The sequence below is a fragment of the Zingiber officinale genome, chromosome 5B, assembly GCF_018446385.1.
Source record: "Zingiber officinale cultivar Zhangliang chromosome 5B, Zo_v1.1, whole genome shotgun sequence".
NCBI lineage: Eukaryota > Viridiplantae > Streptophyta > Magnoliopsida > Zingiberales > Zingiberaceae > Zingiber > Zingiber officinale.
The window spans coordinates 62,816,687-62,830,712 of record NC_055995.1 but is presented as its reverse complement, the minus strand read 5'-3'; the positions used below and the strand labels follow the sequence as shown (position 1 = coordinate 62,830,712).

Sequence of the window (14,026 nt, the reverse complement as noted above, 5' to 3'; positions counted from 1 at the left end):
AAAGCAGGTGAAAAAGTGCCAAGGGATAGAGGGGGAGGCCTATTTATAGCTGATACTCATGAAGGGTATTATGGTCAACCTCCATCCAACGGCTTATAATAAAAGCGTTTTAGGTCATCCAAGCAAAAGGAGCCATGAGATCATCACAGAAAATAAAGCTAAAGGGGTTGGAGAAAGTAAATGGCGTAATGTACGAGGGTTATCATGAGACAGGGTTACCTCGGAAAAGAACGTCACTGTAGTACGAATCCTTTGAGGTCTTCGTATACTTCCTCTCTCTCTCTCTCTCTCTCTCTCTCTCTCTCTCTCTCTCTCGCCTTGACTTGTTAAGTTCGAGGGGCAAACCCAGGTAGGGAGCCAGCTCGGGACACTAAGCGATCAGAGGCCCAGGGTAAGGACAATAGTCAGAATGCCATCGTGGTCAGGATAGATCCTAAGTCGGGGAGCAACTAGGTCTCAGTGGGGAGCATAGTAAAATAAAGAATTCTTAAGATAGAGGTAGTTGCAGATACATTTCCTAAGATTAAGTAACTTCAGACAAGAGCAGATATGAAACATTTGCATATGGAAAGTTTTACATCAAGGACGAGGGCCTGAGGAGGTACAGAAGAAGCCAAGAAGTCGTCATCGACACTGAAGGTAGGGAAGGCTCCATCGGGAAGTTCTTTCACCAGGCACGTCCTATCCAGAAAATTATCTGAGGGGGCAGAGTGAAGAAGGCCTTGCTCAAACAATTGGCATACAGCACCCACGCCCCCATAGCATATCATCAAGTTAATTAAGTCGCCTATCTTCTTCATGAAGAGTGGAGATTTAACGTACGCGAGTCTGTAGGCTCTGAGGTGATCGGTTTCGCCCAACTGATATTCCACCAGCTCGACCTTTGTCTGGTCTGCATCCGCTAGAGCTAGCGCCTTCTCCTGTTTAAGGGTGGAGGCATCCTCTTGGGCCTTGGAAAGATCTGCTTGGAGAGACTTGATGGTGGCTTGGTCAATTTCCCATTAAGCCTTAAGAGCCTTTTCTTGGTCAGTGCTCGCAGCCAGGTCTGTTTGGGCAACTCCCAACTCTTTCTACAGGACCTTATAAGACTTCCGAAGCACTTTTAGATCTGCAGAAAGAGTGGCCAACTCTGATTCTTTCTCATCCATCTCGGTCGCAAGTTGGTGATGATGCTGCCCTTCTGAGTTCAGTTTAGATTCATTGGACTGCAGAGCCGCTTGCAGTTTCTTTATCTTTTCGGAGGACACCTGAGCCAGATTCCTAGCTGACTGAGCGGACTCCCCTACCGTGTGAAGATAGGAACCTAGAGGGTCATCTGGAGTCAAAGGATCAAGCGGGTTGCGAGGAGTTAGGGGAAACTCTAATTCTTGAACACGAGCCTTCAACGACTCATTTTCTTATAGTAAATCTTCAACAAACTGGGTCAAGCTCAAGCCCGTGGAGCAAGCCTACCAGGCGAAAAGAGAAGGGTCAGAATTAATTTCAAATAGTCAGACCAGGAAAAGCAGACCAGGAAAAGGAAGACTCACTGATAGAATATGTTGAGAAACCAGGTCTAGCCCTTCTAACGGGGAGCCTCCCCATAACTGCTCATTAGTCGATCGCCGGGAGGTGGCTAAGGCTCCATGCAATTGAATTTGGCCACAGACAGGAGAAATGCCACCAACCTCTGCTGAATCCACTGTCGAATCCAATCCAGTTATAGAGGGTAGGCTCCAGGAAGTTGTGAAATCGTATTTACTCCTTCGGAGGCATTCCCTGGTGCGAGCAGCTGAGGAGGAGGGGCGGCAGAGGAATAGATAGGGTCGTAGAACTCCCGGGCTGGTCTCCAGTAGAGGGGCCGACCTGCTCGGGGGCTAAGGCCTGGACGGGAGTAGGTGCAGGGACTTCCGCTACAAGAGGAGACTCCTGGACGGGGGTTTTAGCCATTTTAGCCCTGACCTTGGTCCCTTTAGAGGAAACCTGCCCGATAGGAGGAAGTGAAGGGGAAGATTAAATCGAAGGCATGACTCTTTTCCGCTTATGCTGGAGGTGTAGGCACTTATCTGGAGGTTGAGAAAGAGTCTGCTCTTCCTCGATTGGTTCTAGAGTTACAGAGCCTGGTTCCAGATGTTGGGTTTTTCGGACCGCGAAAATCGCTTTTTCACGTCGCGGAACCCCTGAAACTCCCTAGCCAACGGATCCGTGCAAAGAAAAATCATTCGAAATTATGAGTACGAGTTTACCTAGATCTACACTTAGATCTACATGGAGAAAATCTTATACCTTCGATGCGTGCCCTTCGCGAGTCCCGCTTGTCCAAGGAGATGCCGGATCTCTAGTTGTCAAAGTAGACAACGCTCTAGAAGTATCCACACGAACAAGATGTGTTCTCTAACACACAAGGTTGGAGAAGAGAACACCACAAGTGTGCTAGCACTTCTTGATGCTCTCAGATGGGATTGGAAGAAGAAGAAAGGAAAAGAAGAGAACACACTCCTCTAAAATCTCTATGTTGTTGATACAATCGACCTAAGATTAAATAGGTGATCTGTGTTTTTGATGTGTGTGTCAAAGGGTTTAAGTTAGGCTTTACATTGGTTCTAATATGTACTTAAGTTGTGCAGGACTTGGTAGATTGCACAAGCTTGGAAAGTTTCATGGCTCAGGTTCTTGAAGATTGGTGAAGGATGGTGCATCCGATGGACCACGGACAAGAAGCAAACGGAGTGAAGGGAAGTGAATCTCAAGGCAATGTGAAGGATGGCACGAAGAATAGCTACAGGCTTGAGTGCATCTGAGGGACAAAGGCTGAGGAGAAAAACTTCAAGAGCAACTCCAGACACCAGTCGACTGATGTAATCGACTGGGAGTGAACAGAATACCTCTGTTCGCTCGGTCCACAGTCACCAGTCGACTGATGAAACATGCAGTCGACTGGTGTAGTCGACTGCATGTTTCAGCAGTCGACTGGTATAATGTCATTGGGATGATGACGCACAGGATCTCCACAGATTTGATTAAAACAGTAGCCGTTGTGTGATACCAGTCGACTGCGTATTTTAGCAGTTGACTAATATCGCGAATTCCAGCATACTGTATATAAAGTTGAGAGCTTGGAAAGAAAAACTCAACTGATTCAAATTACTGTTTAAGCTTTCCAAGTGATCTTCTAGTCTTACTACTCTTATTCTCTCCTCCCTAAGCTCATCAAAAACTTGTAAAAGGAGGAGATCATCTTGTAAAGGTTTCTCCACCATTACTCTTGGATTGAAAAGGAGAAGATCTTAGTGGAGCTTGATTGGGTGTGTGTGTGCCTTGGATTAGTCACCTCAAGGAGGTGGAGACCAAGTAAATCGAAGAGTTAGCCATGTTCTCTTATTGTTTTTAATTTTCATTTCTTTTTGTGCTTCCGCTAACAAATTGTAGGTGAAAAATCAAGAAAGGCTATTCACCCCCCCCCTCTAGCCATACTCAAGGTCCTATCATATGTGACTTTCACTAACCTTTCTTCTTGGATTAGATTCACTCTACTTTCTTCTCCCTTACTTGAAACCCACGACCAAGAGAAGAGAAGGAGCAAGAAGAGAGCTTAGGAGGAGGAAGATCACTTGAATGAGAGTTATTCACTAAAAGAAAACTTCTCTTTTTCATCAAGTGGTGTAACCCCCTTCACATTAATCACAATTAATGTGGAGGTCATTAAAGAGAATAGTTGTAACCTCCATGAGGTGGCACATGTGATGATGTGGCACATCATCATTAGTTCTCCTAATGCCAAGTCACAAATGATGTGGCATAAAATCAAGTCAAACTTGACTCTTCCTCTTCCTCTCAAGTCAAGTCAAACTTGGCTTAATCTCTCTCATGGTTGATCTAATCCAACCATTTAATTCAAGCCAATTTAATATAATGAATCTAATTCATTTAATTAAATTGATTCAATGAGTCATAATCTAAATTAGACTCATTGAACACATGAATCAACTTGAGTCCAACTCAATTAGCCCAATTAGGATTACTCTTAATACAATTTGATTCATCACATGAATCTAATCCTCTTGGTTCATCATATGAACCTAATCTCCATCTACTTTTTCTTTGTGTGTGACCCAATAGGTTCTTGTAACGTTGGCAATGCCCCTAAACTCATTTAGAAGCATAAGTAATAAGCGGTATCTAGCAATACATCATTACTACCCAAGTTACAAGAATGTTGAGATCCAACATCACCTTGTGACTACTAATTGTGACTCCTCACAATATATGATAAGTTTCCTTCTATCCTAGACATCTAGATTGATCAATGTGAGGCATAGACCGTGTCATCCTCTGATCAATCTAAATCTTGAACTCCAAGTAGACTCACTAAATCAAATGAGCTCAATATCTCATATTGACTCATTTGGGCATGGCCATGCACTTCGTGGTCTCACTCTATCAAGAATACCGATGTCTCTCCCGTCATATAGGAGGGATAGATCCCATCTACATAACTCACATCCCTCCGCATAATTTGTTACATACCCAGTAATTACCTTTATTGTCCACCCAGTTACAGGTGACGTTTGACGAAACCAAAGTACATAACTCTTTATGTAGGGAACCATGGTGACTTCAGGTCTAAGGACTAGTAGTCATACTAATAGCCACATGAGAAAGTATATGACACTCATATAACGATCCATGATACTTTCTCATGGCGGGTCATTCAGTATACATTCTCTAATGCATACCCATGTGTCAACTTGATATCTCTATATCCATGACTTGTGAGATCAAGTCATCGAGTTGACCTACATGCTAGTCTTATTGCATTAACATTGTACCTGAATGTTAATACTCGACTAGGAATGATTAAGAGTAGCGTTCGCTATATCATCTCACTATCGGTTTAGCTAACCGATTGATATAGGTAAGAACCTTCTACTCAAGGACGTTATTATACTTAGTTTATTTGTCACTAATACAAGTAAGTATAATAACCAAAAACCAAATGCCTTTATTTATATAGAATATGATACAACAAGTCCAAAATATAATCATCAAATGATTGGCTCTAGGGTTCTAGCTAACAATCTCCCACTAGCACTAGTGCCAATCAGTGTAGGCTCTAAGCCCCAATGACCTAGTGTGACCATCATGCTTCCTTTATGCCAAAGCCTTGGTCAAGGGATCTGCGATGTTAGCCTCTGTAGGTACTCTGTAAATCTTCACATCTCCTCTCTCGATGATCTCTCGAATGAGAAGGAAGCGTCGTAGTATGTGTTTGGTCCGCTGGTGTGAGCGAGGTTCCTTCACCTGTTCTATAGCTCCATTGTTGTCACAATAGAGCTCAATAGGGTCAGCAATGCTAGGAACCACCCCAAGTTCAGTGATGAACTTATGAATCTAAACTGCCTCCTTTGCTGCCTCTGATGCAGCAATATACTCGGCCTCTATCGTAGAATCAGCTACTGTGTCCTGCTTCGAACTCTTCCAGCTCACAGCACCACCATTTATGCTAAACACGAACCTGACTGCGATCGATAATCATCCTGGTCAGTCTGGAAGCTAGCATCACTGTAACCCTTTACAGCTAGCTCATCATCGCCTCCATATATCAAGAAATATTCTTTAGTCCTTCTTAAGTGCTTAAGAATATTCTTGACCGCTATCCAGTGACTTTCACCTGGATCTGACTGGTATCTGCTCGTCATGCTCAAAGCATACAAGACATCAGGTCGAGTACATAACATGACGTACATGATCGATCCTATGGCTGAAGCATAAGGGATCTGATCCATGCAGTCTCTCTCCTCTCTAGAAGAGGGACCCTGAGTCTTCGAAAGACTCACACCATGTGACATCGGCAGAAATCCCTTCTTGGAGTTCTACATGGCAAACCGAAGGAGTACCTTGTCAATGTATGTACTCTGACTTAAGCCAAGCAATCTCTTAGATCTATCTCTATAGATCTGTATCCCTAAAATGCGGGATGCCTCACCTAAGTCCTTCATTGAGAAACAAGTCCCTAGCCAAGTCTTGACAAACTGTAGCAAAGGGATGTCTTTTCCAATGAGCAGTATGTCATCCACATACAATATGAGGAAGAGAACTGTGTTCCCTACAACCTTTTTGTAGACACAAGGTTCATCTTCGTTCTTGATGAAACCAAACTATTTAATTGCATCATCGAATCGAAGATTCCAGCTCCGAGAAGCTTGCTTTAGTCCATAAATGGACCTATGCAGCTTGCATACTTTGCTAGTATGCTTTGGATCTACAAAACCCTCAAGTTGTGTCATGTACACATCCTCGAGTAGGTTTCCATTCAGAAACGCGGTTTTGACATCCATCAGCCAGATCTCGTAATCATGGTAAGTTGCAATAGCAAGCATGATCCGAATAGACTTAAACATCGCTATTGGAAAAAAGATTTCATCATAGTCAATACTATGAATCTTCTTGAAACCTTTAGCTACCAAGCGACCCTTATGGATAAGTCCATCCATATCAGTCTTTCTCTTAAAGACCCACTTACACCCAATGGGTTTTACTCCTTCAGGTGGATCAACCAAAGTCCATACTTGGTTGGTGTACATGGATTCCATTTCGGATCTTATGGCTTCTAGCCATTTCTCATAATTTGGTCTCATCACAGCTTCCTGATAGGTGGTAGGCTCATCCTCTATGAGCACAACGTCATCATGGTTAGACAAGAGAAATGAGTATCTCTCAGGCTGACGACGCACCCTATCAGACCTGCGAAGAGGTATGTCTACTTGAACTGGTTGTTGTTCCTCAACTCTTTGTGGAACAACATCATCCACAACACTTTGTGGTTCCAGTTCAACTTCCATCGAGGCTTCAGTGCTAAGATCCGCATCTTGAACTTCTTCAAGATCGAATGTACTCCCACTAGTCTTTCTAGAAATAAAGTCACTTTCTAGAAAGACTCCAGTATTTTCCACAACTATCTTGTGCTGACTCGGAATGTAGAAGTAATATCCCTTAGTTTCCTTGGGATATCCAATGAAATAGCACTTGTCAGATTTGGGTCCTAATTTGTCTAAGACTTGACGTGCAGAGCCGGACATACGGACCAGGACGTACAGTTCAGGGTAAGCGGACTAAGGTTTACAAGTCAGGATTTATAGGGCGAGACATGCAGAATAGGATATGTGGGTTAGGATGTACGATTCAGGACTTACAGGATTTAATAGGGAGCAGGGTCGTGCATACGGGACGAGACTTAAGGAACGACAAGCGAAGGCCTAGATTGGCAGGGCGATATGCGTAGGTCTGGATTTACCAAATGGCAAATGCAGGGCTGGACATACAGATCTGGATTTACGGGGCGACAAATACAAGCCAGGGAATGCGCCAAGGAATGTAGGTCTGTGCCCATAGGTCAAGATTTGCAAGTACGAGGATCTAGTCCAGGGTTAACGGACCGGAGCGAGCACACACTATACGACAATCAAGCAAGGGAATTGTAACAACCTATCAGAGAATAATCACCGCATGTCATGGAATATGCTAACGGTCTAGTGCTCATTGCCCACCGATCCCTCCTTAGGCCTATAGGAAGATGTCATGTGTCATTCATCGCTAGACAAATCCTGACACCCGACATTCCCTGACACTCGTAAGACTCTAGAAGTACCCACTGCCATATAAAAAGGGAGGCTTTTTCCTTACGCAGGTGCGCTCACTCATCTTTTCACATTTAGTCCTTTACTTTTCGTCCTTTCGTTTCACTGTACTTCTGGGGAAAAAGTACCTGACTTGAGCATCGGAGGGTCTGACCCGGGGACTTTTTCCTTGGTACTTGGTCTCTAATGACCTGGGTGCTTGTTTGAGTGTGCGCAGGAGAACCCCACCTCGTCGTCCTAATCATCGTCTTCCATCATCCTCCCGCGATAACCCTCGCAGGAAGTACAACTCTAGTGACGCATCTCAACGACCCTCGTCAACGCCGATGACAACACAGTCGGCCTCCATCCAACTCATCTTCCAGACGAGATCAATATATATTTATGCTAAATTGCCATAATTGTTTGTTCATCATATGTCATGACATCATATTTTGCATTCATTTTTATTATAAAAAATAAAAAGAAAATACCATGTCATGTCATGTCATACATACATCATGTAGCTATAGTAATTTTTCTTTTGAAAAATACTTGTTTTGATGTATATCATAGTTCATCATGCATTATTTTAATTCCTTGTAATTAAGGATAATGACATTAATCAACAAGTGACATTCTAGGTGGATGATCAATTTTAAAATGCCTAGATAGGAATGCATGATCCTTTAGTTTAGGGTAAAACCAAAATCTATATCTCACAAAGACCATAAGGTGACTTGTATATGTTTTAGTGCACATTAGAGACAAGTGAGATGTTAGGAGGATGAACAAAACTCAAAATGTTGATTTAGTACATCTTTTTGAGTTTTAGTTTCATCAAAACACATAATTATGTGTTATCCAATTATTGGGAAAGCTAATGCATAAGTTATGTGCATCTAGCCTAAAGAATATGGTTAGAAATTAGTTTTAAAAATCATTTCAAAATGTCTTTGGGAAATCTTGGTGAACTCTATCTTTTGATAGCAATTACTATTGAAGAGTTGGACACAAACTTGGAAGAAACATTGAAGTTTTTCAAGGATTTCCAATTTTGTGTCAATCTTTGAAAAAGGAATGTATTTTCTTAGAAAATTATTTTTCCCTTATAGAATATGCCTTAAATAATGTTTACAAGAATTTTCATGATTTTTAGAATTTTATAAAAATTTTGGAGCATTTCTAAAATTTAGACAGAATTGAATTTCAAAAATCAAAAAAGGCAATCGTAGCAATTGATTACCCACTCTAATCGATTAGGACAATAGATTAGGTGAATTCCCATGAGCACAGTAGCTTACGGAATCAATTACAATAGTCGATTAAAGATCTTAATTGATTACAATAATCGATTAACACTCGGGAATCAATTGAATCCGAACTTCAATCGATTACGGCTGGTCTTAAGCGACTAAGGGCTTGGTTTAAGTACTTAAGATCCTGATCTTAGCTTAAATAAGTATATTTAAGTTGAATAAATCATGTTTAGCCATGTTAACCATCCTTAACCCTAAGAAATTCATTTGTGAATATTTAAGGGTAGTTTTTATGATGAAAACAATATTGGAATGACTGTTAATGTTTAGGATGAGGTTTGCATTCAATTTTATTATTGAACCTCAAAACTTCAAACTTTGGATTTTCTAAAGATTTAGAAATTTCAAGTCATTGTTGGTGCAATGATAGAAATTTAGAGTATGTTTTGAGGGGCAGATACTCCTTGAAAACATGGTTTACTTTTAATTGTAAACAATGAAACAATAGAAGGTGGAAACCTTCATTGTTATACATGATCAAGGTTGAGCATAGGAACACAATGTAAGATTGGAAATCTTCATTGTAATAGGTGAATACTCTAGGATAAGCATTTGGGTACAATTAAGGGCGTGGGGCCTTCATTGTAGTGTTGTGAACAATAAGTGAGGTCATGAACAACATATATATAACTCTTTAGGGAGAGAGTTTTTAATGTGTGTCAAAGGGGAAGAATGTAGAGATTAAGTTATGACACCTTCATTACCCAAAGGGGAAGGCTACCTTCTTGGAAAGGGGGAGAATGAAGAAAATCCTTATTCATGCTTTGCCAAAACCCTCATTCATGTTTTGGCATGAAGAAGAAGTTGAGGCTATAAGATTAGCCTAACTTAAACTTAATGTCAAATATCAAAAAGGAGGAGATTGTTGGTGCAATTTCTCTTTGGTCAAGGTTTGACCAATTTGGTGTGAAAAGTCTCGGTGAGTAAAGCTAGACAGTAGGAAAATCTTGGTGAGTGAAGTTAGGCAATGAAAAATCCTGGTGAGTGAAGCCAGGTGAAAAATCCTAGTGAGTGAAGCTAGGCGGATGAAAGTCCTGGTGAGTGAAGCTGGACAGATGAAAATTCTAGTGAGTGAAACCAGACAAATGAAAGTCCAAGTAGGTCAAAGAATTGACTGGATACTTGGCACAAGGAGAAAAGTCCAAGTGGGTCAAAGGATTGATCGGACACTTGGTGAAGAAGTCCCAGCAGGTTAAGGTTGACCAGATGCTAGGCAATGAGAAGTCCCAACAGGTCACGGTTAACCAGATGTTGGGTAAAGGAACCCTAGACTTTGATTTGGAAGTTAGGGTTTGGTAATCGACTAGGTTAGTCGATTACCAAAGCTTAATCGATCAAGGTAATCGATTAAGCAATTTTCACGAAATGCACAGAGAGGTTCATAATTGATTAGGTCAATCGATTACAAATATTTTATCGATTACGACAATAGATTAAGCCTGAATTTCGTGAATGTACAGAGAGTTTAGTAAGTGATTAAGCAAGGAAGCTTAATCGCTTACGGGCTGTTCTCATGCGAACAGAAGGCTTCCTAATCAATTAGGCTAATCGATTAAGAAGGCTTAATCGATTAGGGTAATCAATTAAGCTTAAGAAAACTAGCCGTTATCAACTGGATAAAAGGTTTTGGCGTGCACTATTCTCACATGCTCTCGACAGATTCTCTTCCACTCTTTATCAAGCTCACAGTCAATTCTTGAAGTTTCTTGGAGACAAGTGTTGTTGCACTTCCAAGGTCAAAATGCATTCCCAAACAAGAAGAAAGCAAGCTAGGATTTAGTTGATTGTAATCTTGTAAGATTTCATTTTGTATTAGCTTGTATTTCCCTCTTCTTGTATTTCGTTGTTGTGAGCTTGTGCAAGGTTTCTCCACCTCCGAATTGTTTTCGAGAAGGAGTGTTATTATAGTGGATGTGTGAGAGAGAGCCGAATCCTTGGATTAGTTATCTCATTTGAGGTAGATACCAAGTAAATCTTTGGCGTTAGCATTGGAGAAGTTTGCTTTGAGTATTCCACTACAAAAGATCATCATTAACGTGAAGTGAACTATTCACCCCTAGCTCCAAAGTGTCCCAATAGTGAATGTAGATACACAGACGTTAGGCACATGGTAGGATAAACCTTATGGTGTAAGTTGATGAGAATTGACCCCTGATAATTACGCCAGAAATGTTATGCACCCACTGTTTACGCTATGCCCTGTGGTCACATGAGAAGCTTAAAAAAAAAGTAGATCTACTATCTTAGCACTTTCCGTAACAATACGTAGGATAAATGTAGATAAAAATTGTGTATATTGTGTGTATCTCTCTCTCTCTCTGTATATATATATATATATATATATATATATATATATATATATATATATATATATATATATATATATATATATAAAGTAAAAGTAATTAGGGTTAACTTTAGAAGTTGTTAGCTTATAACATATTACATTGTGAATGAGTACATTGTGGCATTGTGGAAATAAATATTTCAAGTTTTTCCATACATGATATTGGAACAACAAAATAAATGGCGGTAAAAGTCGTTGTCAATTGATCAAAGAGATAGCAAGGCCAAGCCACAATATTCATCTTGATTCTAATTTGCAAAAGTAAACCGCCATTATAAATCTGAAAGAAAGAAAGAAAGTAAGAAAGTACAATAATAATTTAATAATAAATTACTCTGTGTTTATTATATTTGGTGAGCTTACTAGGTCATTAATTAACATGTGACACAATCGACAATGTATTTCTTCGAGTTTATCATGGATTGTATGTTTGTTGAGCTTACCCCGATCATTAAAACAGTCTATATACCTTATTAGGACCCTATTCAATCTAATCTTGTGTTAGGTTAGACGTGACTGATCATAACTTAATGGAATTGCACCGGACATGACTCATGGACCTCGGTGCGTTGATCGGCTAGATTAGAAGAACCACATGGGACACGACCCCTATGTCTCCAACCTACTTGATACGACATAATTAACTCCAATCTATATGTAGTAGTTGACTACTAACTCGGTCCGATAATCAACACTTAAAATTCCCTTCTAGGAAAGGGACACAGACAGAGAAAGAGAGAGAGGCAACCAACTAATGGATTCAAACTTTGAAATTAAGGAACAGTTTCCCTCCACAAGACCATCATGTATCAGACTGAGCCAAACCACACTTACCTTCTTTAATGACTATGCAGTAGTAGTAGGTCACCAAATACCCTGCTGACTAGCTGCTGCATGCATGTCCTAATTATCGTCTCATGCCCAACCCTAAACCATGCATACCCCCAAACCCTCGCAGAAAGGAAGTGGTTAGAGATGTTGGCTCGGAAGCTAGCTAGTGCGAAAGGGAGAACCAAAGTAGTTGCCGAACCGAACCAGCTCAGTTGGGTTCAGGTCTGATCCGGTTTGGAGTAGAAGAGTAGTGAAGCGTGCACCAGCCGGCCCGTCACGGACGCTGCAACAGCTGAGTCAAAAAGGGTCCGCGCGAGTAGCAGTTACCAACCACCATCTGTTCCTCCCTAGCTCGAGGGCCCGTCATTTTCCTAATTCCCCATATAAATAAAGAAAGCTCCATCTCCTCACCAACATCACTCACTCACTCAGCTCAGCTCAGTTCGGTGATCTCAATGGGAAGGTCTCCCTGCTGCGACCAGCCCCACACCAACAAAGGAGCTTGGACGAGGGAGGAAGACGACAGGCTCGTCGCTTACATCCAGGCCCACGGTGAAGGATGCTGGAGATCGCTCCCTAAAGCCGCAGGTCTGGCTAGCTCCTCGATCGACGATCGATCGATTGTATCTTTGTTGTTTCGGTTGATTAAATCTAGCTAGCTAGCTTTAATTTGATTTTGGTGAATTATATATATATATATAGGCCTTCTGCGATGCGGCAAGAGCTGCCGCCTCCGGTGGATGAACTACCTCCGGCCAGACCTTAAGAGAGGAAACTTCACCGAGGAAGAGGACGAGCTCATCGTCAAGCTCCACGCTTTGCTCGGAAACAAGTACGTACGATCTGATGTTTTTGAATTTGTCACGTATAAGCTAGCGAGCTCATCGTAATCGGCTTAACGGCCGCGGTGAAATTTGCTTGATTTGTTTTTGTTTTTTTTGTCGGTAGATGGTCGGTGATCGCGGCTAGACTGCCAGGGCGGACGGACAACGAGATCAAGAACTATTGGAACACGCATATCAAGCGGAAGCTCGTCGGCCAGGGACTCGATCCGCAGACGCACCGCCCGCTCGTGACGAGGAAGGACGAGATCAGCAGCACAGACGAGGGCGGCGACCTCGACCTCGACCTCACCATCAGCCTTCGCCTCCCGGCCGCTTCCGCCAACGGTGGTGCCAATTGGCGAGCGACTTGGCCGGAGGTGGCGACGCCGCCGCCGCCTCCCGGGCCGCTGTGCGCTCCGACCATTTGCTTCTGCTACCATCTTGGCTTCCGCAGCGACCAAGCCTGCAGCTGCCGGCCGGCGAGCTCGAGCGGCCACTTTCATGGATACTATACGGGCTCACTGTATAAAATTTAGTATGCTGCCATTGTCGACAGACGATTGGTGCTTAATCTTACTACTCCGGGGCCGTGGTTTGGTAGGCGATTCTGGCATGGATGTAGACATGTCGTCGTCTTCATTTAGATTGATGTGCAATCTGTTTTATTTTGTTTTGTTTTATTTTTTTTCCTTCTTGGAAAAGAAATATTTTTCTGAGAGCAAAATTTGTTGTATCCGAATTATTTATTATTATTATTATTTATTATGCCAAACATATCCGATTCCGAAAGATATCGACCATCACCCTCACCAGACGCGCGTCAAGATCTAATTCCTCGTGTGAATTACAGGGTAACTTTTGGGTAATTTACGTAAGAGGGGCCGGTTCATCTCCGGATAACGACCCTGGATCAGCATAATGTCATCAATACGTAATTGAATGATCCGTGTGCTCTGCTTCGAGATCGCTTTCTGCGGGGGTGGAATTGCCGGTCGGTCGGACCGGGCTGGCCGTCGATTGCTCAACCGGATCTAATTTTTAATTTAATTTTTTAAATAAAGTTTTAAAAATGATTAAAAATTAATAACATTTAAAATTAGGACGAGCAAT

At 41.9% G+C, this 14,026-nt stretch overlaps 1 protein-coding gene across 1 annotated transcript; it reads left to right on the top strand.

The window, feature by feature from the left end:
• The first annotated feature begins 12,513 nt into the window (after positions 1–12,513).
• LOC121987443 (myb-related protein 308-like) lies at positions 12,514–13,640 on the top strand. Its single transcript, XM_042541232.1, has 3 exons — positions 12,514–12,680; positions 12,795–12,924; positions 13,041–13,640. The coding sequence occupies exons 1-3, from the start codon at positions 12,548–12,550 to the stop codon at positions 13,450–13,452; spliced, it is 675 nt and encodes a 224-aa protein (XP_042397166.1). The 5' UTR covers positions 12,514–12,547; the 3' UTR covers positions 13,453–13,640.
• The last annotated feature ends 386 nt before the right edge of the window (positions 13,641–14,026 follow it).